The sequence below is a fragment of the Limulus polyphemus genome, unplaced genomic scaffold, assembly GCF_000517525.1.
Source record: "Limulus polyphemus unplaced genomic scaffold, Limulus_polyphemus-2.1.2 Scaffold3209, whole genome shotgun sequence".
Taxonomy (NCBI): Eukaryota; Metazoa; Arthropoda; class Merostomata; order Xiphosura; family Limulidae; genus Limulus; species Limulus polyphemus.
The window spans coordinates 1-14,753 of record NW_013668819.1 but is presented as its reverse complement, the minus strand read 5'-3'; the positions used below and the strand labels follow the sequence as shown (position 1 = coordinate 14,753).

General features: G+C 33.7%; 1 protein-coding gene across 5 annotated transcripts in view; it reads right to left on the bottom strand.

Moving 5' to 3' along the window:
• The window catches only part of LOC106468901 (multidrug resistance protein 1-like), a 96,363-nt gene extending 81,686 nt beyond the window's left edge, over positions 1-14,677 (bottom strand). Inside the window, exons 1-5 of one of the 5 annotated variants that reach the window (XM_022397266.1) lie at positions 14,186-14,677; positions 11,884-11,986; positions 3,791-3,925; positions 1,803-1,857; positions 712-1,374 (exon numbers count right to left, since the gene is read on the bottom strand). In XM_022397266.1, coding sequence (XP_022252974.1) covers positions 712-1,374; positions 1,803-1,857; positions 3,791-3,891 — 819 coding nt within the window. In that variant the 5' untranslated portion in view covers positions 3,892-3,925; positions 11,884-11,986; positions 14,186-14,677. Of the gene's footprint in view, positions 1-711; positions 1,375-1,802; positions 1,858-3,790; positions 3,926-11,883; positions 11,987-13,896; positions 13,914-14,185 lie in introns of those variants that run through there. The other 4 variants (XM_022397267.1, XM_022397268.1, XM_022397269.1 and 1 more) reach the window with 4 other exon arrangements.
• Positions 14,678-14,753: the final 76 nt, after the last annotated feature.

The following is a 14,753-nucleotide window of genomic DNA, read 5'->3' as shown; positions in this document are numbered from 1 at the left end:
AGAAATTGACAATTCTCTATTCAGAAAACTATGTAATATAACACATCATTTGATAGATGAAAATCTTGGATTTCTATTGGTTATAAACAATATATTTTTAAACATAAGAGAGAACTATTAAAAAAATCCTGAAAGAGAGGATATGACAGGTGGGTGTGGTAAGTGGAGTCTAATTTTCTATTTGAAAGCTGTAAAAATTATGGTTTGTCTGAGGAATGATGATTTTATTGTGGGTAATTTACATTAAATTAACTGGTGAATAAAATAGAGAAGACAGGATGCCTAGAGAAAATGTCACATTTCTCACACTAGGGGAAATTCAGGATTATTTAAAATATTACCTTATAAAATTAAGAACTTAAAACTTATATACTATCAAAATGTGGATAATTAGCTATGGTTTTATGCTATACTAATTGGCAGGACATAAACAAAAAGTAGTTTAATAAAATTTTAAATGTAAGTCACTGAAACCTCGTGACATACGCAGTAAATGATGCTCACGAAGAGAGGGTTAATTGACAGCATGAGTTCAAACTAAACAAAGAAAGGCTCAACAAATAAATACACAAGTTCTGCTACTTCTAATAATAAAATTCATCTCAGTAATTAACAAAATCAAAGAAGGCACAGAAAAATGAGTTACTTTAAAATTTTCTTTCTAGTTATGGTTTGCAATCATAAATAATTTGTTATAATTTTTAGACTCACCTGGCAATAAGAAGCAACAAATACAGCTATTCCAATGTACACATAATAGAGAGAATACTGGTTCATCATAGATTCAAACACATCTGAAGGGATTGAATCAAAACTTGAAAATCCTCCTGGGGCAAACGTTGCCATAACTGCTTTAAGTAAACTAGTTACAGCTGACCTGGTGATATTACTTGAAGAATTATCTGTCTTGTTGAATTCAGGAACAAGTGGATCTTGTGAACTATTTACATTTTTTAAAGTTTGCAAATCATCTAAATAAATAATCATGGTTTCTGTAACAGGAATAGATCTGTTAGTAAAGATGGCACTATAATTTTTATGAAATAATGAGGTATTATATTCAATGGGTAATACAGTTGTGATGAGACTTCTGTTGGTTGAGGATGCAAGTTGAGTGCTCTTGCTTCTTAAGATAGTTTTTGGTAAAACATCTGGCACCATTGTTTGAAAAGTCTGAGGAAGCAGAGTTGAGCTAATGATAGATTCTAAACTTTGATTCTCAGACACTAGAAATCCTGACTGGGCTTGCTGTACAAAAGTATTGGTCATTTCGCCAAAAATCAAGGCCAGCATTGGCCATCCTGCCCCATGAACAAAGGCAAACAAGGATCCAAGGGTAATAAGAAATTTGTCCAATAAAGAAGCGTAGCGGAACTAGGAATAAAAAATGAAAAAATATTATAAGATCAAGCTAGTGAAAATAAAACCTACTATGTACTTTACATTCAAGCATCAAAATTCAACTGAAATAAAAGTAGCTTAAAATACTGTAATGACAGTTATCAACTCTTAGCAAATACTACATGACTTAATTATTAATTACACATAATGAACCAAATTTAAATACATACAAAGTTAAGCAGGAACTGCAATATAAAGAACTATCTGCTTACTCAACATCTTGAAAGCTTGGGGAACACAAACAAGTGCATAATTCTTACAATCTTGAATAATTTTTAGAACTACTGCTAACATTAAGAACTTGTTAAAAAACAAATAATCAATATCTATCTGTCAAATGTCTAGCAATAATTTCATAAAATTATAAAAATCAACCATATGTTTTTAAAAAATATACTTACAAGGGCTCTAAGGGATACTTTGGGCTTGGGTTCGTCCAACGTTTGGTGATTATCTCTAATATGGTTAAAGAAATAGAGAAGAATCTTGGTTCACTCGCCTACTACAGCATATTTTAAATAATTTTGATTTTCAGAAACAAATAAAGGTATTCAACTGATTATTCAATTCAACTTATTCACTTTATATTTTTAATCTTTTATTTTAACTATAAACAACATTACTGAAATTCATCTTTTGTCTGCTTTATTGATAATCAGAAAGCAGTTGACTAAGTACAACATGGAAAATTTATCCACATTTTGATTATGGTGGGTACCCTCAAGGCTGAACTTTGATTCTTTATAAATATCTATTGGTATCAGATACCAAGAATTAGAATTCATGGTGGAATCTCAAAGCTTTTAAAGTAAAGAGGGATGTAAAACAAGGTTGTATGTTATCTCCAATACTTACAAAAACTGAAAAAAGAGCTCCAGAACATGATCAGAAGTATACATACAATATACAATAATTATGAAATGGCACCTAATTAGAGCTTGGCAATTTAATTTATTAATTTCATGTAAACTGACTGATTAATCAAATTTACGATTAACTCAACTGTCTTGGGTTTGATTCTAATTGCCACCAAATATGATTGCCTTATCTTTATTATGGTAAAGCTACAAAGGTTATCTGTCACTAATTTGAAACTGCTGACTAGAAGGAAAAAAAAAAATTGCTGGAAACATCCACTGACAGTGGGCCAACCCTTTTTTTCCCTTCTTTTTCTTGAACTACAGATAAAGGGAAGCCAACTAGCCAGTAGCATCTCTAGCCAACATTTTTTGTTCATTTTTTTGCTTGTACTTGCTATATTTTGAAGAGCAATGTACAGATTAATTAATCAAATGTAACTGATTAATGGGGATGTCAATTAATCAGTTAGCAAATACCACTACTCACCCAGTTCTACGAGGTACATGTTATGATATGGTAAGAAAGTAAGAAAACATCTAATACACACGAAGAACTACAAATGTTTTGGAAGTTAGATAACAAAGAATAGAAAATGCATTAAAGAGTTTAAATAATGAGTTAGATCATCAAGAGTACACTTTGGGACAACAAAGAAAATACTAATGATGAATACTAACATTAAAACAATGGAAAGGTCATTATATGTATACTCCTGTTTTTATGTTTGAATGCAAAGATTGGACAATGACAAAGGAGGTGATTAACATAATAAATGCTTTTGAAATGTGAGATTATCATAGGATGATGTTAAAATTCAGTTGAGCAAGTACAGCAACAAATATAAATATTCTGGCTGAGTTTGGTTCAAACTATTGTTAAGAGAAATATGATGTTTGCTGGGCATGTGTACAGAAGTTCAGGTAGAGAGATGTCTCTTAATATTACTAAAGGCAGTATTAAAGAAATAAAACTGAGAGGAAGGTAGAGGAAAATTTTCAAAATGACACTAAGATAGTTATAAGAAGATCTAGAGAAAGGCTGAAAGTAGGAAAGAGTGAAAAGTCATGACTGCCAAACTTTGACTTGAAGACTTAATAAAACTGTTAAAACTAAATTTTAAATAAATAAATATATATATATATATTGTTAAATACTATCATCAAATTACAATCATTATAATCTATTTCATTTTAGTTGTTTTTCATATGTTCATCAAAATTAAATAGTTTAATTGTAAGTATATAAATTTATTATAAAATTTTAACTTAAAACAATATACTGAGTATCCACGTACATCCAAAAAAGAAAGGGAATTAAAAAGATTATACTTAACTTTTCTTTTTCTATATATATATTAACATCAATCTTAAGCTTCACAGTGATTAATAGAAAACTTTTTCTTAAAGAAAATGCTCCACAATTTTTTTTAAACAATATAAGGTCACACAGTTAAAACATTTTAGAGCATTAACACTACCAAATCTAATTTCCCAAATTTTACACAGTAAAAGTAATTGTGAGACTTTACCTTTTATTTGTTGTGTCATAGCTCTGGCCTGATCTTGTTTGACTTTTTTTCCCCAAAAGAGGCTGTTTCTCTTCATCAACTGCATTTGATTTTGTAGCCATTTTTTACATATGATTTTTCAGCAAAAACAAACTGCTGGTAAAACAAAGTATAAGGTATACTGGTAACTTACAAGCATAACAATAAAAAAAGTTAAAGACTGTCTACTTAGTGCTAAATTTAAGGATGTTGTAGAGAGGATATATGTCATACAATTTAGTTGTAAGAACTAAATAAAATCACTTTTTGCAGTGCATTTGTTATAAATGATATTAATAATGGTGAATCTCTGGAGTTATTTGTCAGATATAAAGATCTATTTTATAGTTTGAATGAAAGAAAGTCAACATTTTCCAACACTGAAAATGTATTTCTGATAGTTATCCCTCTCAAATATAGCTTTCCTGATTCAGTGCTGCCTTCTATAAGTGAACTTTCTCACTCATCACTAGCCTTGAGGCTCCCTTCTAAACTCACACATTGCCACATGATAGTGCTACATTGGTATGTGCAAATGAGTATGTGACAACTCTTCTCCAGTAGGAGTGCAATACACCATTCTAGTACAGCTGACTCCCTCTAAACTGATTATTCAATCAACACTTCGAGATTAGGCAAGACATGATGCACTAGAAGTGGGAATGGAGTTGAGTATCTATTGGACATACATTTTCAGTGTTGAAAAATGTCAAACTCTGATATGATAAATAACATCCTCTCACATATAGCTAGAATCCCACATTGAAATGATGGAGGGCCTGGTGCAACATTTACCTAAATAAGCTCCCTTCAGGAAGCACCCAAAGATAACCCATGAAATAATACACCCTATACCATAGGAGAGTATAGTGGCACACCCATGAGAGACTGCACCTTGTCTGTTGCTAGAGTGAGTGGAAAACACAAGTATAGTCCAGAACCTGCATAAGCCTCACAGCAGTGATATATACATAGTATAGCTAGGGTGTATCAGACCATACATTGTGAGCCAACTACAGACCAAAAACAGGTGCCACTATGAATGTGTTTTCAAAGCCATGGTAGGAAGAGGGTCCCTATTATCTTTACCTCAAACTCGGTGAGGCAGAATGGGAAGTTATTATCCAAACTGCAAATAAATAAGGGCTTATGTTGGTTGGTCCTGCACCAATCCAAGATCAGAACATCTAGGAACCCGACATCTGGGCAGTGGTAGGATGGGGGAAATCAGCTGAAGGAGTGAACTGTACTACATGGACAGAAAAATCACTGCTCTAATCTCTACTGAGTGGAATTGGTCACACTCAGGAGGCAGTGTTTATGGTCCACCAACCCAATAGCGAATTATAGAAACCACATAAACTTATGTAAAAAACACCAGATCTCATTAAAAATCACATAAATTCATACTACGATACAGAAATGTAGCAAGGACTTCCATGCTCTACTGAGAAAAAAGGGGGATGGAAGCATGATGGGGAGCCTGGAGGAGTAAATCACCATAAGACAGTGCAACAGGTGACCATGAAAACCCAATTTTTAAAGGCAAGCCACTATTAGGTTCTTAACTAGACATGGAGAATGGGCAGGAATCCCCTGTCTGATTTAATCATGATAGTCCATGATCAGGTACAATCTGGATCAGACCTTGTTTAGTATAATGAGCCCTGCAAGGATACCCCAGTGGTCTTGTGGAACACTTCAAATCATGGTCATGATGCCACTACACTGTGTGTATTTTGATTAAGTATACCTTTGCAGGTAACACTTGCCACTGAGTGGGATCCTGTAAGGCATAAGAATTTGATGGAAGGACATATGAAATCATCAAAGTAAATCCCAATCCAATGATAAATACATTAAATAGGATGAACTGACAAAGCCATCCAGAGGGAGTAATGGGAGAAGGATCACGAGTAGAAGAAGTAATCCAAGGAATGAAAAGACCAGACTGGGCACCACAAAAGGGAGAAGTGAGTGCCAAATAACAATGGAGTGCATGGAGAAGACAGAGGAAGCAACCAGGATCTAAGCAAGAAGATAAACGAAAAACAGTAGAGACAGAAAGGTATGGATGCACAGTTCCTCTTACGTGCTACATACAGTTAAGGAAGAAAAGCACAATCAGGCAGGCATAGTAGTGATAAAAAAGAATGTGTAAATAATCAATAGCATACATGTCAGAATGTTCATGACTACAGGCAAAAGGATAAGGAAATAGGCTTTAAGGGCAAAATGTTATAAGGAACAGAAAGCCTAGGGTCCAGTGAGGTAGGGTAAGAGCAATGAGAACAACATAAAGGTCCCAGTCAGGTAGACTAGAAAGGATGGGAAGAGCAATGGAGGTGAAAGGAATGAAAGAGCATAGTAAGAACCAGGATGGGAAAAAACAACAGTAGAGGAAAATCAGAAAGTAGAAGAATAAAAAAACACCTGGCAACCAGCAATAATCAAAACTGATGAGCCTTGTCAAAGAGACCAGTGAAGTACAGACAAATGAGGAACAGTAGGACAAGAAGGAGAAAAAGAATGGCATAGTGATCAATGGGAAAAATTATGCCACTTTTGCTGATACACCATGATGGTGGACAGGCAAACAGAAAGGGAATGGAGGGAGGCTAGATGTAAAAACAGTCCCAAACAGCATGCAAAGACCAGACAAATTCCACACATGAAGTCAGAGTGATGACAAGTCTAGATGAAAGAGTGAAGTACAAGGCTGAAGAAGAAGAGAGTGGGAGAATGGTAGAAAGTTCAACAAAAGAAACAACAAAGGAGCCAGCCAGTAGAGTGCTGCTAGAAGGACTGGAAATTAATTGCCTGAATGAGATAGTAAACACTAGGGAGGAAATGAGTAGGGGGAAAACCTAAAGGAAGTGGTTGGACCAGTCCTGACTAAATTCATCCCCACTAGAGCTACTGGATGAGAAACAGGAGACCAGAAGAGGGGAAGCTTAGTATTCTAGTAAGTGGTTAGAGCATCGATGTGAGGAGTGCCAGACAAGAGCACACCTGTTGAAAACATAAGAACTGAAAGACTATTCCACGAGAAAAATCTTATCTAGACACAAGAGACAATCCACAACAAGATTGAGGGCACCCAGAACATGACAGCCCAAAAGGTGGACATGCAGAGAGGGGGCTCAGTATAAGAGGTTGAAGATTCTGAAACAAAGAGCAACTGAGTGCCCCCTTGTGACAGATATAGGATACCATACAGGAGTTGTCTGTATGAATCATTACCAAATGGCCACCTACTACAGAAATGATACAAAGCCTGACAAACTTTTAAGAGCTCCAGGTGGTTGACATGAAGGGTCAATTCCTCCAGTTTCAATTGATACAAAGCCTCAAAGGAGTCAAGGCAAGTGCCCCACTCCATCAGGGAAGCATCTGTAAAAGATGAAGATCCAGACATGAGAAAGGAAGAGGAACACATTTTGTAGTATTGGTTCTGTCAACCTACCAGGTGAAACAGTCATACAAGGAAGGGGGAAGATAGATAAGAGAAAACAAGGGATCCCAAAAGACTCCATAGAATGCACAAAGTGCATTGCAAAAAATGCATGTGAGTATGTCCCAAGGGAATAAGGGGTGCTATGGAAGCTGGGAAGGAACTTTCCATGTAAGAAGAAAAGGATAGGATAGAGTTGTTGAAACCAAACTCACCATAATGTACCAATGAAGCAGAGAAGGCTGAGCTCTGCAGAGATGAGAAATGAAGAACACACCCATGTGAACCACATAATAAGTGAGTGTGAGATGAGACTATTTTAGCATGACCCACCAACCAAAACAAGCCACCTCCCAAAAAAGGAGAAAATAATTTTTGTAAGAGTCCTTGTAGGATGGAGTAAAATCCTGGAGAATGATGAGAAATCCATATAATAGTGTCTTTGGCCAACATGTCTGAAACTACCACTGAAAGATGCTGATGAGACACTGAATCATGTGAAAGAGGAAAGGAAACAGGAACATGAGAACTGGAGGAGGAGAGGAAAAAACAAAGAGTAAGACCCTCTGATATAACTTGTAGCACATGGTCAGCCACAAATGGAAGCCCCAGATCAGAAACGTAAAACAAATGAGCCCCTAATAGCCCTTATCATATAGAATAGTTACCAACAAGATTTTCAGTGCCAACAACAGAAAAAAAAACATATGAACGCAGAGGAATTGGAGAAGAGGGCAGGGAGAGGAGAAATGAAAAATGGGAGATTATAAAGATAAACGAAAAATCTATGGAGAGACAGAAAACATGGAAAGACAAGAAAAACAAAAATTTTGATGTGTGATTTCAATCGTGACTATAGAAAATAAGTTACTCCACCTGGGGAAAAAAGGAACCAGACAAAGATCCTTGAGATAAGAGAAAGGCAAACATATTTGAGCAAGAAGGGCATCCCTCTCCAACAAATTCCAGCAATAAAGTAACCAAGTCAGAAGGGACAAACAAGGCCAAAGAAAAAGAATGCACCAATGTAGAAAAGATAAGGAAATGTGTATCCACTAAAAATCACATAAGGGCACAGTGGATTGCTTCGAAAAGAAAGGGAAAAGAGGAAAAATAACACAACAGGGTAGTAAGGGTACGACAAAGGTGTGAAATTTGGACTTGAGAAAATCGAACAGAAAATAAAGGATCTGGCCCTAAGCCTGAAAAAGAGACTACAGAGTCAAGGAGTCTAAAAAAGGTAATACAGTCATTCAAGCAAAGGCACATGGGGCAACCAGACAAGGAGGACAAGACACCAGAGTGAAGTTGAGAACAAAACTGTTCAATACAGACTTGAATATCTGGAGATGGAGGAGGAGAACATAAAAAAGACAGAAGCAGGGAATGTATTCAGAAATGATAAAGAAGAAACATGTCCAGTAATGATTAAAAGGCCTAAGTAGATCCTTGATAGAATTGGTATGAGATTTGGCAGAGGAAGATGGTGGGAAAAAACTCATCAAAATCACCTTCATCATGAATAAGATACATTGGAGAAGGCTAACAGGTTCAGAGGGTCCGGGCCACATGAAAGACTCCATCTCCCATCACACAACAGCCATCACTTCTTCAACAAAGAAAGAGGAACATGATGTTATTTTAGTTCTTTGTGTAGTGTAATCAACATCTTGTTGTCCCACAACAGACAAAATGAAAGTTACTGTGAATTCAAAATGTGGAAATAAAAAAACCACAAAATCTGCAGCTGCAGAAATTTTTGACAACTAAAATCCGAACTTAATATTTCCACAACAGTTGATTTTTTTTGTAGATTCTGCCACAAAGGCTCATGAGCAAAAAAAAGACACATCTTTACACACAAGTGCCAAATGGAGAAATGATTACTGAACAATCAGTAGGAGGGTGTGTCACAATCCTATTGATGGAAGGTTCACATGTTCATTTGCATGAAACAATGCAACAATATCACATGAAAACATGCAAGTTTAGGTAGGAGCCTTAAGGCTAGTAGTGAACTAAAAAGTTCACATATAGAGGACAGCAATGAATCAGGAAAACTATATGTCAGAAGAGGTTACGCATCATCTTATAGGAACTGTCAAGGACAATGTAACTCTTTCAGGAGCCTTAGAAGGTGTCATTTGCTGTCAAGAAATCTTAAACAGATTAAAAATGATGAAATGATTACTTGGAATATGTCTGGATCAGAAGGTAAGGTGAAAAATCAGTGAGAAAGCTTTACATATACTAGGCTTCAATTAAGCAGACTGGGAAATATAGTGGTGCACTCAGTTGTTTTATTACAAACTGTTTAAAATAAGTTTAGACAAAGATTAGTGAAGCTTACTGATCTAGAGGGATCATACAAAAAGATTTCCAAAAACACTTGATAAATAGTTAAATACACTGACAGAGAAGTTTCAAATATTTTTACTATTTGAAATCTTTGTAATAAGTAGCTAGAATTCGAGATTTGGGTGTTTTACATTTTAAATGTCATTATGATTACTGAGTCCTGTTTAAATGATGATTATAAATAGAACTGGGCAATTAATTCAGTTATTTATTTGCATCAATTTCATTGATTAGTGTTACAGAAACTTAGCATTTTATGGAAATTACGATTAAATTGGTTAATTTTGTGAAAATAATCAACTAAGAAAAATATTAGTTTCTTTTTAAGTTTACTTACTGCTTAAGCATTATTTTGTTACAAGGTACTTAAGAATGATCGCACCAGTGATAAAAATGTTGAACCTGTTCTAAAAAATTAATCTTCCTTACAGTAAAAGCTGTAACATGTAATAAGAATATGCAAAATATTGGCATTATGATTTCTCATTATTGTCAATTAATTCAAGGTTGTTTAGGTTAATCAGTGTTATGATTCATAATCAACTAAGTCAAATTTCATGTTTCTGATTATTTTTATTTTTGATTATTCCAGCTATCGAAGTCTCCAGCGAGAATAACTGATTAGTTGATAGTTGAGCCCAATAATAACTTGATTAGCAAATTCCACTAATTGCTCAGCTCTAGATGAGGCTACCTTGGATAATGTTATGTATCTTAAATTGATGAAAGTTCTTTTAAAGACTGACTTAAAAGTAAATTGTTATAATTCTGCTGAATATGTTAAAAGTGGATAAAAAATTTTACCAATTGGTAAAATACTGATTGTGGTAATAAACAGGAATTATTCTAACTGCGTGAATACGAATATCAGATATCTCTCAGTGAAAATTTATGTAGTTATAAGCCTTCTGTTCATTATTTGAAATGCAACCTAAAGAGTTACTGTGTTCAGTCGAATTACTTCTCCATTAATTCCAAAACTGTGAAATGGTTTATTTAATGATGTTTTGCATATATGTACTGTTAATCTGAATTAATTTAAAGTAAAATATAGTATATGGTGGATGCTTATATGAAATATTTATGCTACTTTTAACTTAGCTTGTTGTCTGAGGGAGTAACTTTTGACCTAGAGATGCCAATTTAACATTTTCCTTACCTGAATATGAATTTTCAATAGATACCTCTTCACACAGAATAATTTTATCCCTCATGCATCTGCCTATAAAAGTTTCATACAATTAACCATGAGCTAATTTTCACCTAAAATGCATGTCTTTAACATGAAATGCACTAGTCCATGATGACATCATTATACAACAATAGTCCTCCACAATATGAGTGTGACAATTTCCTTGTGAAGTAACTCCCCTAAGCACTTGCCAATAATTTATTCTTAAATCAGGAAAGAAGAAAATGCATTGGAAGTGAGGAGGACAGGAGGGAAGGTATGTGAGGTGAGTATCTATGGAAAATGCATTTCTGCGTAAGAACAATATCAACATCTGATCATGTAGTTTTGTAGTAAACAACAAACAAACATAATGGCAATATTTTGATAACTTGGATGGTTGAAATCATCAAAAACAGTAAATGACCGGAAACTAATTTTCATTAGTTGATTATTTTCATGACAATCCATATAATCATAATTTCAATTAATTGATTGTTGGAATAACTGGAAACACCAATTTCGATTAGTTGATTATTTTTGTGACATTAACCTGTGTTACGTCAAAGTGCACATGACACGACTTTTTACATTTTTATGTTTATTTTACATGTTCTATTCAACATGGTATGTGTTTGATACCAGAATTATGAACTATTCATTTAACCCTACACCACTGATTTAGCAACAGGTGTTGGAGATTAAATACTAAACACAATATACAACAATACTGAAAAAATCTGTAAGTATGCATTTTGGAGATTCTAGAGGTTATGCATTTGCATAACCTCTAGGAAAAAAAACTATTTTGTTTCTTTACATGAACATCATACTGCATTCTGATGTTGTCAACTCACAGGCATATCTTCAGTACAAATACTTTAGTAATTCATCTGTTTTCTTGTGTACAACAGACTTATACATTTCACTAAAAGCTGGTCACCCGTCATATAGATACAAGGAATAAATTTAGAATTATAGGCAACATTCCTTCTCCAATATGGAGTCAGTCCAACAAACTGAGCCTGTGCACATTTGGTTAATCAATTAAATTTTAATTTTGTTTAATTAATTAGCTCATAAGACACTAACCAATGTAATCACCAATGTAGTCAATTATATCAATTAATTCACCCAGCTCTGAATATGACTCTGGTCACAACATCTCTCACATTATTTCTAAGGAAAGCACCAGCTGAAAAAGAAAGATCAAGGATACTCTTATTAATAAGAAATAAAAATCCTTCTACAAACAAATATCCCACTATATTTATTCACCAATGGTACTTCTGCTGTTTCTTGACTGGTTCACTTAAACTGACTTTCAAATGTATTTCTAAAATATTCACCCATGATGACAATTACACTTGTTGAAACATTACAATTTGTTTTTTTCTTGTTTTCCTCCTTCCCTACAGCCATTTTATAAGTTTATTTATTCACTTTACTGTAGAATTTCACATGTTTATGTAATGTATTCAGTTTGATTGTATGTTTTAATTTGTTCTTAAGTTGTCATTTGCAATATTTTGTGATAGGCTTTCCATTTTTTTCTACTTCACAGGGGTGAGAGCAAGTTAAACCGATTCCTTGATCAATGTATGAATTTATTTAACTGGAATGCAAATATAATTAGAGAAAACCTGAAGACTAAATGGGAAGATTTAGTATGCAGGAATAATAGATGTTTTCTACACCGTTTATTTGAATCTAAAGTTCTCAAAAAAGTATTCAAAATTTTCTTGCATATTTATATATATAACTTTAACTATAGAAAGTAGGTCAAGTAAGTAGCTAAGTTCCTTCACTCTACTACCTATTGTTCTGGGTCATTTCCTTTTGATATCACATGTGTCTTCTTGTGGGAAACATTTCTGTCAAATTGAACATACTAGTTAAAAGTAGGCAGAATCTTTTCCACTGGTTGGTAAGTTAGCACTTTTAATGGGAAATGACTGGCAATAATATGAGTAGTACATACATCCTGATAAGAATAGCACTATTGTTTTGTGTATATAATCTATGTTCTCTCACTATCAAATAATTCTTAAGGTTATTCAAAAGAGTTCTATACACAACACAGTTCTTCACTCCAGTAAAGTGCTGTCCCCTTGTGTATTATTAATACACTCATCTTTATTATGTTTGGCATCCAGTAAAGGTTGCATAGCTCTGTTTTATCTCGTATGTGGTCTCTTTCTTTACAACACTAAGTCAAAGTTAGAGAATTCAGATTTACTCCTTGATTCATAGCTGAATGACCCCCCCCCCCCTTCCCAGTTATTCTGTTGATCCTACTCGATTACTCTCTAGGGAAATCTGAAAATACCACAAACTGAGTAAATCTCCATAAACAGGCCTGAATAGGACTTGATGCACATGACAAAAATGATGTGGCAATACATAACTTCATTTCTGTATATATGGAATATATTAGTTTGATTAGGGGTGAAATAACTTCTATGGTTCTCATTTGTACTTATTTTCTGGTCATTGCAACTTAAATACAGTATAACATAACACAGAACCATATGACAAAATATTTATAAAAAAATACCTGTGAAAAAACAAAAAAATGGATCTTCACTAATCTGTAAATAGTAATTGGTGTGACTTTTTTTTTACTGTGTTTACATACAGGTACATATATATACATATATAACTTATTTCGTTCTTTCCAAAACTTACTATTATAATAACAGTGCTGTTAACAAGACTTGTTTAAATATATGAAGGTAACACCCTACTAATAAATAGTAAATTGCTACTCTGAAACCACTTTTCTCATAATAAATAGAACTTCTAAGCAGAGCTAGAAGTAGAACTAGTAGTAGCAGTTATTTTAATCTTGAAGCAACAATCAAAATGCTTGCATAAATTAATTATTTTTTAATTAATACATATTATTCCTCCTATGGTTGGACAGTCAAAGACTAGTAGTAGTAATACTAATAATAGCAGTATGAGATGAAAACCTATAATTTAACAAGTTGTTTGTTGCAGCCCTATTCCTAATGCTATCACTCTTATCAGTTTAGAATTATAATACATAGATGAATATATATTATAAACAAAATTATTTACCCAATGAATATTAAATATTACCATTAATTTGGTTCTTTTAGACACATATTAATCCTTCATTGGTTGCACAGTCACAGGATAGTAATATGAGACACGTACGTCTAACTTTTAACAAGTTATGGTTATACAAATTACTACTAATGGGTCAGCAGTAAGTTTACACTAAAACCAGGGGTTTAATTCACAGTGGACTGTGGTGAACAGAGGGCACATAGTCTATTGTGTACTTTTGCGTTTAAACAAACAAAATTTTAACGTTATAACAAGTCAAGTTGCAAAACATATATATTACATAATCAAAATAACTTACCAATTTAATAATACTACTGATCTCAGTTTCACAAATAAATAGAAAAAGTTAACACAATAAAAATGGGAGATTTACACAACTGCAACTTGCAAGGTGAAAGTTCCAAATTCAAAGGGCACTTTCGATTATAAATAATGTTAGGAGATGTGCTAATGATATTTGTACATGTACACTGTACTATATTAGTTTAGTTACGGTTATGTTGCTCAGATAGTCAAGTTAGTGTGTTCGTTAGCACCACGTGAACTGACAAAACAATACCTCAATACTCCAACAATAGACGTGCATGATAACACTTAACAGATAACTTATAAGATCGAGATATCCCCATGTCACGGACGCATTTTATCTAATAAACTGTTTATCAACGATGTACATTTTAGTTTTCAAACGCCATGATAATAATATTCATTGTCAAACTAACATGAACTCTGTCCATTTCGATAAATGTTTTTATAATACAACTCGCGATGTATACGTCCAAAACTCGGATCTCGGAAACTACCGCACCGACCGTCACCAATCATAAACTGAGTAATATTTATTTATTTTTTCATTTGCGTGTTAT